This window comes from Pan paniscus, chromosome 20, assembly GCF_029289425.2.
Source record: "Pan paniscus chromosome 20, NHGRI_mPanPan1-v2.0_pri, whole genome shotgun sequence".
Lineage (NCBI taxonomy): Eukaryota > Metazoa > Chordata > Mammalia > Primates > Hominidae > Pan > Pan paniscus.
The window spans coordinates 51,294,133-51,307,181 of record NC_073269.2 but is presented as its reverse complement, the minus strand read 5'-3'; the positions used below and the strand labels follow the sequence as shown (position 1 = coordinate 51,307,181).

Sequence of the window (13,049 nt, the reverse complement as noted above, 5' to 3'; positions counted from 1 at the left end):
CTCAGCCTCCCAAAGTGCTGGGATTACAGGTGTGGGCCACAACGCCCGGCCTGCTCCCCCCTTTCCTAAAGGGAAAAACAGACCTCTCAGAAATCCGCAACAGCCCCCCCATGGCCCCCCAGGCCCCTGCTGGCAAAGGGGAACAAGCCGCCCACCAGGCTCCTGCAGTGCTGGCTGGGCCCGGGGCATACTCCCACCTGCACAACACCCGGGGCTGCCAGGGACAGGCTGGGATCTGTTCCTGTTGAGCGATGGGCAACTGGGCAGAGCCACTGCATATCCAGCATCCTGAGACCCTAGACCTGAAGCCAGGAGGTATCTGGGGCCTGTCTCTCCCTGCAGAAAGGATGGGTGTAAACTGGCCTGGCTGGGAGGTGGCCGTACGAGACACCAGAGCATGGACGCAGAATAGACGGGACTGTGGGGGAAGACGCAGTAATGCCTGACCAGTGCCCTGGCAGATGCTCTGTAACCAGGAGCTGTGATGGCCTCCACCCAGCCCACCCCCAGCAACCACCTCCAGGATCCGCACGAAGCAGACGCTGGGCAAAGTGAACCCAGCCCCAGTTTATTAGAAAAGGTGTGAACAGAGTTGCACCGACAGGAGTAGCCCCAGCCCTCTGCCCACCCTCACCCACACCCGTGCCACTCGCCCCCAAAGGGCTGTAGTGCCTCTCAGGGCGCAGCCTCCAGTGGCCTGGACAGCAGGGTCCCGGAGTGCCGGCTGCTCCCGCCCCAGCTCCCTGATAGATTTATTGCACTTGAGAAAAAGAAAGCTCTGATCCTCTGCTCCCATCCCCCCACCCTGCCCGGCCTGCGCTGTCTGGGGCTGTTCTGCGCATCTCAACCACCACCAGCACGCACCGCCCCTCCGGCACCAGGCTGCCTGCCTGGCCCTGTGCCTGGGGCCACAGGGGACCATCCCACCACCACCCAGGACGCCTGCCCTCCGCAGGGCAAGCCTGGCCCCTCCAGAACAGGCGCCTGATGTCCTTGGAGACCTCCTCCTCCTCCTGCTCCCCCTCCTCCCATTCACCCCCAGAGTCTTCCAGTGGTGGGCTCATAAATAGAAGTGCTTGAGTCACGCGCGGAGGGCCACTCCCTGTAGCTCCTGCACCCCTTGTAGTGTTGCTGTGGGGGGAGGGGGGCCCCAGAATGGCCCCCACCCCTGGCATCCTGGGCCTCAGGAAGGCTGGGGGGAAGGTGAGCAGATTCTCATGGCTCTGGCCTCAGCTCATCGCAGACCGACCGGAAAAAGGGAACTTGGGGAGGAGAGATTGGGGGAGAGACTGTCAGAGCCAGAGGCTCTCTCAGCTCCTCCCGAGTGCTGTGGGCCCCGGGCCTGGCCTCACCTAAAGTGTCACAGTGTCTCCTGCCCGGATTCCTGACTGGCTTCCAGAAGCAGCTCCTCGAGCTCCTTCTCGTTCTTGGAGCAGCTCAGTTCTGTGTGGGAGGACGGGCCAGCAACCCCGTCAGGCGGGTGGGGCAAATACAACCTGTCCCCAGCCCGGCCCCAGCCAGACCCTCAGGGCCTGCAGAGTGCCCAGAGACCGCTGAGATGGTCAGGCTCAAGGCAGCACACCTTACATGCCCCACCCCAGGAAGAGCTCCCAGGACCCAAGGGAAGCAGGGTGGAGATGAGAACTAAGCCCCACTTTGCTGGCCCCTGCGAGAACCATTTTAAAGAGGGGGAAACTGAGGCCCACAGCAGGCAGGGGCTTGCCTGGGGTCACATACAGCACCCAGGGCCCCTCATCACCTGCCCTAGGGCCCCTCTCACCGTGCTCCAGGCCGCAGCTGCCCCCCTTGACCTCAGGCCCCGGGGGCGGCTCAGGGGGCAGTGCCAGGGCGAACTCAGGCTTCAGGCCGTTGGGCAGTGGTGGCCCTGACCGAGGCGGCTCCGGTGGTGGCTGAGGCTCAGAGGACCCTGTGTCCCGGGTGTCAATGGCCCCAGCTGGTGGTAGGGAAGGTGAGGCGGGTGGGGAGGGAGGGGGTGGGGGAGAGGGAGGGGTGGGGGACGCAGGGGGCTCTGCCCTCTCGGGTGGGCTCTCCACCCGGGTCACCACAAACACCTTGTGGCCCCGGCCTGGGCTGGACACGGAAATCCGCTGCTCAGTGGGTGTGGAGGGGCTGCCTGGGGGACTCCTGTCCCCAGGGCCCAGGGAGTCCGTGGGGGGCACCAGGGCAGGACAGGGGGTCTCGTCCCTCTCCCCTTCCTCTTCCTCCTCTTCCTCCCCATCCGAGTCCGAGTCTGAGTCTGAGTCCGGGCTGGGTGCGGGGCTGGGGGCCCCGTTCTGCACCCCAGCGGCGGGCTCGTCGTCGGGCTGGGGCTCGGTGGCGGTGGTCTCAGGCATGGAGGCCGACAGCTGTGGCGGCTGCTCCTTCTCCTCCCTCTCCCGCGCCAGCACCAAGTTGCGCTTGCAGCCGTTCTGGATCTCGGCCAGCAGCGCCTTCTGCGTCTCGATGAAGCTCTTCACCTGTGGCGGGAGGGCCTGGCTAGGGCTCTCAGGCCGGCCCCACCACCCGGCCTTCCGCCCGCCCTCCCGCCCGCCCCAGGGCTGCAGGACCGTCCCCTGCTCACCGCCTCCTTCTTGGGCTCACGGTCAAGGTCCAGGCGCAGCAGTGAGTGGTTCACCTTGAGGGCCAACGACAGTGCCATGAGCCCGCCTGTCTTGATCTCGTTCTCCCGAAGGTCCAGTCTCAGGAGGCGGGGGCTCTCAGCGATGAACTCCGCCACCGCCACCGCGCCTGGGGGGGCACCGCAGGGGCTGGCCACGGGCCCCACACCCGGCTGGCCGCCCGGCTGAGCCCACCAGCCCGCACCCTGGCCCGGCCCCGTACCCTACCCTCGCACGTGAGCTTGGTGGAGGCCAGCCCGAGGCGCAGCACGCTGCGGTTGCTGATGAGCCCGTTCTTGAGGTGCCGCACACCCTCGTTCCCGATGGGGTTGTGGCCCAGGTTCAGCGTCTCCAGGCTCTGAGTGTGCGGCTGGAGGGAGGGGGTGTGAGGGTGAGGAGGAGGCCGTGATGGCGGAGGAGACCCAGGAGGCCAAGTCAAGAAAGAAGCCGGGAAGAGAGCCAGGCCCGGGCGCTCCTTTTCCTTCGCGCGCCTGCGTGAACACCGGCGCCATCCTGCCCTGCCTCAGGCCTGGCCTGAAGTCCCTCCTGTGCCTGAAGTCTCCCCAAATGCCAGGTCCCCCGTCCACTCCCAGCTCCCCAGGCACCCAGTCAGTCCCTACCCCCCACAGCCTGAGCCCCTGGCCAGGGCCTGGACCTTGAGCGCCCTGAAGCCCCCAAGGAGGGCGACTCTTATCCCGGGGTTTGAGCACACGAGTGCTCGCCCTGAGAGTCTCTGTACCTGAGTGGCTTGCTTTAAGCACCACGTAAAAACTGAAAACCAGGCACGGTGACTCACTCATAATCCCAATACTTTCGGAGGCCGAGGTGGGGGGATCACTTGAGGTCAGGAGTTCAAGACCGGCCTGGCCAACATGGTGAAACCCCGTCTGTACTAAAAATACAAAAATTAGGCCGGGCGCGGTGGCTCACGCGTGTAATCCCAGCACTTTGGGAGGCCGAGGAGGGTGGATCACAAGGTCAGATTGCGACCATCCTGGCTAACATGGTGAAACCCCCTCTCTACTAAAAAAATACAAAAAAATTAGCTGGGTGTGGTGGTGGGTGCCTGTAGTTCCAACTACTCGGGAGGCTGAGGCAGGAGAATGGTGTGAACCCAGGAGGTGGGGCTTGCAGTGAGCGGAGATCGAGCCACTGCACTCCACCCTGGGCGACTGAGACTCCGTCTCAAAAAAAATAAAAACAAAAAATAAAAAAATTGGCTAGGCGGGGTGGCGGGCACCTGTAGTCCCAGCTACTTGGGAGGCTGAGGCAGAAGAATGGCTTGAACCCAGGAGGCGGGGGCTGGAGTGGCTGCAGTGAGCCTAGATGGCGCCACTGCACTCCAGCCTAGGTGACAGGATGAGACTCGGTCTCAAAAAAAAAAAGGAGATAATGAAAGAAGGGCTCCTCCTCAGGGAAAACAGGCACAGAAGCTGAATGAGGAAGCAGGTGGGGCTGACTTTAAATCGTCTTGAACCTGCAGGATGGGCAGGACAGGAGCCGTCAGCTAGAGGCAACTGTGCTGAGAGCTGGAGTGGGAGGTGGCAGCGGGGACCGAGGTGCCTCCCTTCCCTGCCAGCCTGACTCACCAGTGTCATGCCCAGGAAGGCCATGCCTGTGTGCGTGAGCTGGTTGTTCCACAGCACCAGGGTCACCAGCCCCTTCCTCTGCTCCTTGAGGCCCTCGCAGATGTAGGCCAGACCTGGAGGAGGCCGGCAGTCAGAGCCCCGTCTGGGGTCCGGGTGCTTCCTGGGGAGGGGACTGCAGGGTAGGAGCAACCCCCTCTGCTTAGGACCTCCATGGAGGCCCCGCAGGCCCAGGCCTTGCCCTGCAGCCCTGCCTCGGCCTGGCACCCCTGGGCACACATCTGTGACCCCTGGGCCTGGGTGCCTGGATGACAGCCTACCCCAGATGCTTCTGATCTTTGCTCAAATGTGACCACCTCTGGCCCACCTCACCTCACAGCCAGCTCACTCCCACCCACAGTCACCACTGTCTCCCTCCAATGCAGATCCCACCATCTGACAGGCTGGAGATTTCACTCATCTTATCTTTGTCTCTCTAGACTGGAGTACAAACTCCCAAGGGCAGAGCCCTGTGTCTCCCTCCAAGCTGAGCCCAGGGGCCGACAGCCATGGCCCTTGGCAGGTGCTCAGTAGAGTGGGGTCTGGGCCTGCCACCTGGGGACACAGTGACCCACCCCACCCCTCCAGGATGCAACAGGAACGCCTCCTTTGACGGCTCCCCATTCTCTGCTCAACCCCCCAGCATCAAACACCAGAGCTCCTCCCACTGCACTCACTGCTCCCGCGGTCTGGACCCTTTCCCAGGCTTCTCACAAGGCTGGTTCTGCTCCCAGCCTCCGGATGGAAGCCCAGAGGCCCCGCCCCACGGTGGTCTTCCCTCCTCTCCCATCTGAAAGCAGCCTCTAGCTGACCCTGTTATGGCAGCAACACTGCTTTCTTTTCAGATTGTAATTATTCACTTCGCCTCATCCTGCGGCTGTCAGCTGAGCTGTCTCCTCCTCCTGGAAGCCCTCCCTGGCCCCCAGACTGATCGGACCCCGCCTCTGGGCTCCATCAGCCCAGTCCTGCCCACTCTAGGTTGTCACTGTCTAGGGCGGGTCTGTCTTCCTCCTGGGAGCCCCAGCAGGACAGCGTTGGGGTGGTCTTGGCCATGTCTGTGTCCCCAGCACCACCTAGCGCAGGGCCAGGCAGAGTGGGTGCTGGGTGACGGGTGTGGGTGGGGTGGGCCACTGCACCCACCCGAGTCCAGCACATGGTTGTTCCGGAGGTCCAGGATCTGCAGGGAGCAGTTGAACTTGAGCAGGTTACCCAGCTGGGCCGAGTCCTGCAGGCCGTTGAGCTTGTTGTCCGCCAGGTACAGCTCCCGCAGGTTCATGTTCATCTTCAGGGCTGTGGCTGGGGACGGGGGGGGGCACGGTGACTGGGCAGGCCCCTGCCCCCCCACAGGCTGCACATCCTGCTCACCCTCCCGGGCTTGGGGCTCACCGAGCAGCATGAGGGGCCGCCCCGACAGGCTGGCATTCTCCAAGTGCAGCACTGCCAGGCTGCTGCGGATGCGCAGGGCACGGGCCACGAAGGGCGCCGAGTGGTCCAGCAGGGGCGTGTTGCGGGCGTCCAGGTACTGCAGGCAGCTCGTCTGCAGGGGCAAGAGGACAGGGGTGAGGCACTGGCTCAGGCCTGCCCCAGCACTCCCTGGCCCCAGGACCGCCCCAGCACTCCCTGGCCCCAGGACCTGTGCCCCCATGTCTCAATGAGCAACGAAGCCACAGCTGTCGTCTGGCTATGTCACCTTGTTTTACAATGGGGGTAACTGTGGCTGGGGAGGGAAGGCTCAGCCTGGGGTCCTGTGGGTGAGCGAGGCAGGGCTGGTGGCAGCCAGGATCTCCAACTCCTGTGTGGCTGGGAGGTTACCAGATAGCCCCGTCCCGTCCCTCCACCCAGCCTTCACACAGGAGTGACGTGGGGATGGCGACCATGGCCACCTCCAAGGGGATGACATTACAGAAGGATGACATTACGAAAGGGAGAAGTTGGAGGTCATGAAATGCCTCGCAAGGAGAGAAGGGGCCAGGGGGCCTGGGGGCCAGGACACCTCTCGGCCCTGTTCTCCTGGCCTGAGGGCCAGGCCCAGCATCCCCACAACAGCCCACACTCAAGAGCTCATGCAGTCAGAGCCTACGGGCCATGCCCTTAGAAAGTGCCTCCCCGTGCTGGGAGCCTGAGCTGCCTCTTCCTGGAAGCCGAGAGGCGCCCACCTTGCGCATCATGTGGGCGGCCGCCTGCCAGCCCCGGGTGCCGATGTGCTTGTTGAAGGAGATGTTGAGGTGGGTGGCCGACTCGTAGTACTCGATCATGTCGAAGAGGGCCGAGGCACCCTGCGCATAGAGATTCGGGGGCTCAGCCTCAGCTCTGGGCTGCCCTGGAGGAGAGGCGTGGGCCCTGACACCGGGCCCCACCGAGAGACGATGGGTCCAGGGTCTGGAGAGAGCCACACAGGAGAGGAGGACAAGCACGGACAGGGCCCCGTGAGCCACGGGGACAAACCCTTTCCTTCTCTGCTGTAGTCAGTTTTGTTTTCTGTCACTTGCCCTCCAAAGTCCTTGACTGACGTGCTGAGTGACCAGGACAGGCCTTGGTGTTCCTGAGCCTGGGCCTCAGTTCTCCAGGTCCCCTGCCCCTGGATCCCGACACCTGGGGTGCCTGGGGACTCCCAAGGCTGAGGAGGTGAGGGCCCTTGGGCCTTGATGGGAGGCTGCTCTCAGAATGCTTCCCAAGCCCACCCCGTAGGAGCTGGACCCTCCAGCGTGGTTCCTGAAAGGGCTCCTGGGGGCCACACGCCTGCCCCTCAGCCCAGCTCCCTAAGGCTCTCCTTGCTTATGAGGGTGGGCCATAGGTGCCCCAATGCGCCCTCCACATCCACTCTGGTCATATTGGATGTCTCCTTCTTGCCCTGCAAGAGGCCCCGCCCTTGCACCACCCCTCAGCCTTTGTCTAGGGGACCCCCTCCTCCTGCAGTGTCCTCTCCCCACCCAAACCTCAAAGGGGCCCGGGAGCTCAGGGAGCCGAGTGGGCGGTGGCAGGGCCGCTCACATCTTCATCCAGGTTTGTCTGCTCCAGGTCCACGACCTTGAACTGCAGCCTCTTGAAGACCTCTTCCAGGGCCTCACAGGTCTTGTAGTCAAGCTTCTCACCTGGGGGGAGACAGCAGCCGTGCACATGTCTAAGACAGTGCACCTTTGCATGGCTGGAAGGGCCCTCTGCCCCCAACCTCCCACCCCCCACCAGGCCCAGCCCCTGCCCTGGCTGAGCTCAGCTCCAGAAGCCGCTAACCCCAGGCAGGTTCTCAGACCCAGCTCTAGGGAGCCCCTGACCTGCCCATGACCCAAGGGCTCTCAACCCCTAGCCAGACACACACCTTTCAGGTCCAGACAGTCGAGGCGGTGCCCGAGGTCTGTGAATTCCTGAGAAAGTAGAGTGGGGTTAAGGCAGGAAGACACTTGAACAGGGGGGCAGCCGAGGCCCCCAATAGCTGCTATGCCTGAGGTCAGGCAGGGTTCTGGGGTGGGGTTTGGGCGAAGGCACTGAACAGAGGCTCAGAGGCCGCCCACCAGCTGGAACCTGGGGTACAGGGCCTTAGACAGCGAGAGAACTCTGCACCCACACAACTGAGGACCAGCCAGCACTGCAGCCAGGCAGGCCTGGGTGAAGCCCCTTGCCCCAGCAGGACGGAGTGAGGGAGTGGGCCCAGCATCTCTGGGTATGTACCAGCAGAGGAGGGAGTCTGTGCAAAGGCTGTGAGGCAGGAAATGAGCCTGGGAAGATGGCAAGGCTGGGCACAGGAGGCTTCTTGGTGAAGGCAGGGCCTGGAGCCCAGCACCCAGTCAGAGCCCACCGCCCCGCAGATGCCAGCACCCGCGCTCTGAGCTTACACACATCACCTGCAGGGTGGGTGCTGCAGGGCTGGTCTGAACCAGGCCGATGGGGTCCAAGGACCCACCCTCTCAGCCACCACACTGAGCAGCCACCCTTCCTGGGACCTGGCAAGCCCCTCTTCTGGAATGTTCCAGAGAACCTACCCTAACCCCAGTGAACACTGATGGACAAGGAGCGTGGTTGCTACCAGCACAGCTGAGGGTACAACAGCCCGAGGACGGGCAACCCTGGAACCCTCGGAACGAGCGGTGCTTCACTGACTAGGCGCCAGGCCAGGGCCCACAGGAGAGGTGCCGAGGGAGGGGGCTGGGGGACCGGCAGGGTGGGAGAGCGACCAAATGGAAAACCAGCAGGTACCCCTCAATAGCCACCTTGCCAACGCACAGAAAAGGCCAGGAAATGCCGAGTGGCCAGCAACGGGGGTTCCCGAGGAGGGGGCCTTGGGGCAGGAGATAAGAGGTGGATTTGGCTTTTCAGATCTGTAGTATTTTTATTTTTTTAAATCTGAGGATATGTGTTATTCCTGTAATTCTGACTTTTATGAATATGCTGGGCATGGTGGCTCATGCCTGTAATCTCAGCATTTTAGGAGGCTGAGGTGGGCAGATCACCTGAGGTCAGGAGTTTGAGACCAGTCTGGCCAACATGGCGAAACCCCGTCTCTACTAAAAATACAAAAAAAATTAGCTGGGCATGGTGGCGTGCACATGTAATCCCAGCTACTCGGGAGGCTGAGGCAGGAGAATCACTTGAACCCAGGAGGCAGAGGTTGCAGTGAGCTGAAATGGCGCCACTGTACTCCAGCCTGGGAGACAAAAGCGAGACTCCATCGCAAAAAAAAAAAAAAAAAAAAAAAAGAATACATAAATTTTGTAATTCAGACTCACAAGAATCATAGATATGCCTCTTCCCCAGGGAACAGCGTTTCTTTTGGGGCTGACAGTAAGACCTGAATGTCTTACTTTATAGAATTCTGTGCTCTTCAAATTTATGAAGAAACTGATTCATTCTCTAGCTGAGCAGCAGGCTTTCAAAGATGTATTCACGAACACCTGGGGCTGGGGAGTGGGAGGCCCTCTCCTGCTGGGGTGGTTCCACCCTAGGGCCCCCCTTGACACCCACACCGGACGCACCCACCCTGTCCCGCCCATACCTGCAGCTGCCTGAGGAGCTTGGGGATCTGCCTGCAGTTCAGCTTCTGGCAGGCCTGCTTGTAGGCGCCGATGACCTCGTCCACGGTCACATTCTGGGCTGCAGGCACAGGGGACCCAGGCCTGTGACTGTCCACACCCCAAGTCCTTCATGGGGCTCCACCCACTCCCGCCCTAAGGCCTCTGCCCATACTGCCCTCTTCAGCCCTCCCCCAACAACAGGCTGCCTGAGCTCTGTCCTCCCTTTCAGGCCCCCCGCTGGTCACTGCCCGAGGTAAGGTGCCCTTGGGCACCCCCACCCCAAGTCAGCACTGCCCTCCACGCCTCACCTCCGCTCCAAGCACCTTCACACAAATACACAATGAACAGCACACAATCTTTCTACACATCAGCCACCTCCCCTACTAGCCCGGGAGCCCAGGAGGACAGGACTGGGGCTGTCTTGGTCACCACCATGTCTCCAACACTGTCTCGGTGTTTTGTTTGTTTTTGAGACAGGGTCTCACTCTGTCGCTCAGGCTGGAGTAAAGTGGTGAGAACACGGCTCACTGCAGCCTTGACCTCCCAGGCTCAAGCATCCTCCCGAGCAGCAGAGACCAAACGCTTGCACTGTCATGCCCAGGTCATTTTTATTTCTGGTGGAGATGGGGTGTCACTATGTTGCCCAGGCTGGTCTCGAACTCCTGGGCTTCAGCAATCCTTCTGCCTCAGCCTCCCAAAGTGCTGGGATTACAGGTATGAGCCACTGTACTTGGTCCTTGGTTTGTTTTTTGTTTGTTTGTTTTTTGTATTTTTGGGTGAAAGAATGAATCCTCACTTCAACCCTATGAGGAAACCAAGCTCAGAGAAACAACCTTGCCCAAGATCACACAGCTGGTATATATGCAAGCCGGGCTTTGAACTCAGCTCTCAACTACAATGCCACGTGCCTCTCAGGATCCCCACTCCCAAAACACTCTCAACAGCTAAACATCGCCGTACGCTATTCAGGGCCCGGCCCCTTGACGCAGGACGCAGAAGCAGTTGGAAGAGACAGACCTGGTCCCGGGTGTTCCCAGGCTAACAGGCAGTGGCTCCCAGCATGAATGAAGGGACGTAGCCCAAACCCAACAGCTGCAGCCCCGGTCCCTGGAGGGCCACAGCCGCCACCACGCGGAAGGGAGGGCTGGGCTTTCTATCTACACAGATTTGCCTTTTCTGGACATTTCATTAAAATGGAATTGAAACTGTGTGGCCTTCTGCAGTTGGCTTCTCTTACTGAGCATAATGAGCGTGAGTTTCAGTCCCTTTATACCGCTGAAGAGTAATTATAGGATGTGCTGCGTTGTGTTTGCCCATTCACCAGCTGACAGGAATTTGTACTGTTTCCAGTTTTTGGCTATTAGAGCTTGGATTTTACCTCAGGGTGACCAGCGGAGAAGGAAGGAAAGGCTAGGAGCAGAAGAGGGAGAGGTCAGGCCTGGCCGTTAGATCTTCAGGCCAGCAGATATTGGGCATGGAGATGCCACAATGGGCAGGGAAGGGGGCCAGGAAGAGGGCTTGCTGGCAGCTTCTTGGGGGGGGGCCCCAAGAAGCCATTCCGCTGCTGCTGGACGCAGTGGGAGTCCCCGAGAGAGCTCCCAGTCCAGTAATATCTCCGTGTGGACTCCTCCTCCTGCCACCCTGCTAGGCCAGGGGCTCTGGACCCCTGGCCTCATCAAGCACTGCCCCATTTTCTAGGGGAAGAAACTGAGGTCCAGGTAAAGTATGGTGTCTCCCTGGGACTAGGTGGCTGGTCCAGAGCAGAGTCTAACATCAGACCCTGGGACTCCTCTCTGGCCACTGTGCTGGGTGGCGGTGGGTTGCTGAACTGCGGTGCTGGAGGAAAGAAGCCGACAGAGGCCAGCCGCCAGCCTCCCCAGAGGTCAGGCCTGGTCCCTGCCTGGGCACTTCCTGCTCCTTGGGGGTGGAGGCCTGGGAGGAGCTGCAGGGGATCAGCTGATGGCAGGTGCCCCTCTTGCAGACAGAAAGGGAGCTGTCTGACAAAGGCCCATGTGCTTGGTGACCCTGGAGCTCTAGTGGGGACTGGAGCTTGCCTTGCCTGGGAAGGCACCCCCCAGGACTGCAGCAGCTACCCCAAGCCATGGACAAGCCCATGCATGCCCCGGTCTTAACCATTTGACCCCCAAAGGGCCCACGAACTTGAGGGGAGACACTTATCTCTTTATTTTCATGAATGGAACTGAAATTTAGCATTTCCTTCTTATTAACAGAGGCCAAAAGAGAGAGAGAAAAGAAACAGTGTTTAGCAGACCTTGAGACTGACATGAAAAGAAACGACAGATATTTTCCCATTGCATCAAGTTACTGCAGATTCTGAATGCCCATCACTACTCTGAGACTGAAGGCCTTATTACAGCTGCTGCTACATCCTATCGCTTCACACGTCAATTCAGTGAGGAATAGCATTTAGCTAATGATATTCCAACTGGCATCCTTTGCAATCCTATTTAATGTTTCGCCTTAAAAATCATCATTCCGGTCTCCCTCTCCCTCTCCCGTCTCCCTCTCCCGTCTCCCTCTCCCGTCTCCCGTCTCCCTCTCCCTCTCCCGTCTCCCTCTCCCTCTCCCTCTCCCGTCTCCCTCTCCCTCTCCTTTCCATGGTCTCCCTCTCATGCCGGGCCAAAGGTGGACTGTACTGCTGCCATCTCGGCCCGCTGCAGCCTCCCTGCCTGATTCTCCTGCCTCAGCCTGCCGAGTGCCTGCGATTGCAGGCGCGTGCCGCCACACCTGACTGGTTTTCGTGTTTTTTTGATGGGGACGGGGTTTCGCTGTGTTGGCCGGACTGGTCTCCAGCTCCTAGCTGCGAGTGATCCGCCAGCCTCGGCCTCCCAAGGTGCCGGGATTGCAGACGGAGTCTCATTCACTCAGTGCTCAATGGTGCCCAGGCTGCAGTGCAGTGGCGTGATCTCGGCTCGCTACGGCCTCCACCTCCCAGCCGCCTGCCTTGGCCCCCCAAAGTGCCAAGATTGCAGCCTCTGCTCGGCCGCCACCCTGTCTGGGAAGTGAGGAGCGTCTCTGCCTGGCTGCCCATCGTCTGGGATGTGAGGAGCCCCTCTGCCTGGCTGCCCAGTCTGGAAAGTGAGGAGCGTCTCTGCCCGGCCGCCATCCCACCTGGGAAGTGAGGAGCGCCTTGTCCCGGCCGCCATCCCATCTAGGAAGTGAGGAGCGTCTCTGCCCGGCAGCCCATCGTCTGAGATGTGGGGAGCGCCTCTGCCCCGCCGCCCCGTCTGGGATGTGAGGAGCGCCTCGGCCCGGCCGCGACCCCGTCTGGGAGGTGAGGAGCGTCTCTGCCCGGCCACCCCATCTGAGAAGTGAGGAGACCCTCCGCCTGGCAACCGCCCCGTCTGAGAAGTGAGGAGCCCCTCCGCCTGGCTGCCACCCAGTCTGGGAAGTGAGGAGCGTCTCCGCCCGGCAGCCACCCCGTCCGGGAGGGAGGTGGGGGTCAGCCCCCCGCCCGGCACGCCGCCCCGTCCGGGAGGGAGGTGGGGGGCTCAGCCCCCCGCCCGGCCAGCCGCCCCGTCCGGGAGGTGAGGGGCACCTCTGCCCGGCCGCCCCTACTGGGAAGTGAGGAGCCCCTCTGCCCAGCCAGGAGCCCCTCTGCCCAGCCAGCCGCCCCGTCCGGGAGGGAGGTGGGGGAGTCAGCCCCCCACCCGGCCAGCCGTCCCGTCCGGGAGGGAGGTTGGGGGGGTCAGCCCCCCGCCCAGCCAGCCGTCCCGTCCGGGAGGGAGGTTGGGGGGGTCAGCCCCCCGCCCGGCCAGCCGCTCCGTCCGGGAGGGAGG

General features: G+C 61.7%; 1 protein-coding gene across 3 annotated transcripts in view; it reads right to left on the bottom strand.

The window, feature by feature from the left end:
* Positions 1–525: 525 nt before the first annotated feature.
* Positions 526–13,049, bottom strand: part of PPP1R37 (protein phosphatase 1 regulatory subunit 37) — a 55,234-nt gene continuing 42,710 nt past the window's right edge. Inside the window, exons 2-13 of one of the 3 annotated variants that reach the window (XM_003817535.7) lie at positions 9,231–9,328; positions 7,560–7,605; positions 7,235–7,335; positions 6,400–6,519; positions 5,630–5,780; positions 5,384–5,539; positions 4,208–4,320; positions 2,847–2,988; positions 2,582–2,748; positions 1,781–2,477; positions 1,353–1,443; positions 526–1,262 (exon numbers count right to left, since the gene is read on the bottom strand). In XM_003817535.7, coding sequence (XP_003817583.1) covers positions 1,361–1,443; positions 1,781–2,477; positions 2,582–2,748; positions 2,847–2,988; positions 4,208–4,320; positions 5,384–5,539; positions 5,630–5,780; positions 6,400–6,519; positions 7,235–7,335; positions 7,560–7,605; positions 9,231–9,328 — 1,874 coding nt within the window. In that variant the 3' untranslated portion in view covers positions 526–1,262; positions 1,353–1,360. Of the gene's footprint in view, positions 2,478–2,581; positions 2,749–2,846; positions 2,989–4,207; positions 4,321–5,383; positions 5,540–5,629; positions 5,781–6,399; positions 6,520–7,234; positions 7,336–7,559; positions 7,606–9,230; positions 9,329–13,049 lie in introns of all 3 variants that reach the window. The other 2 variants (XM_063600390.1, XM_063600389.1) reach the window with 2 other exon arrangements.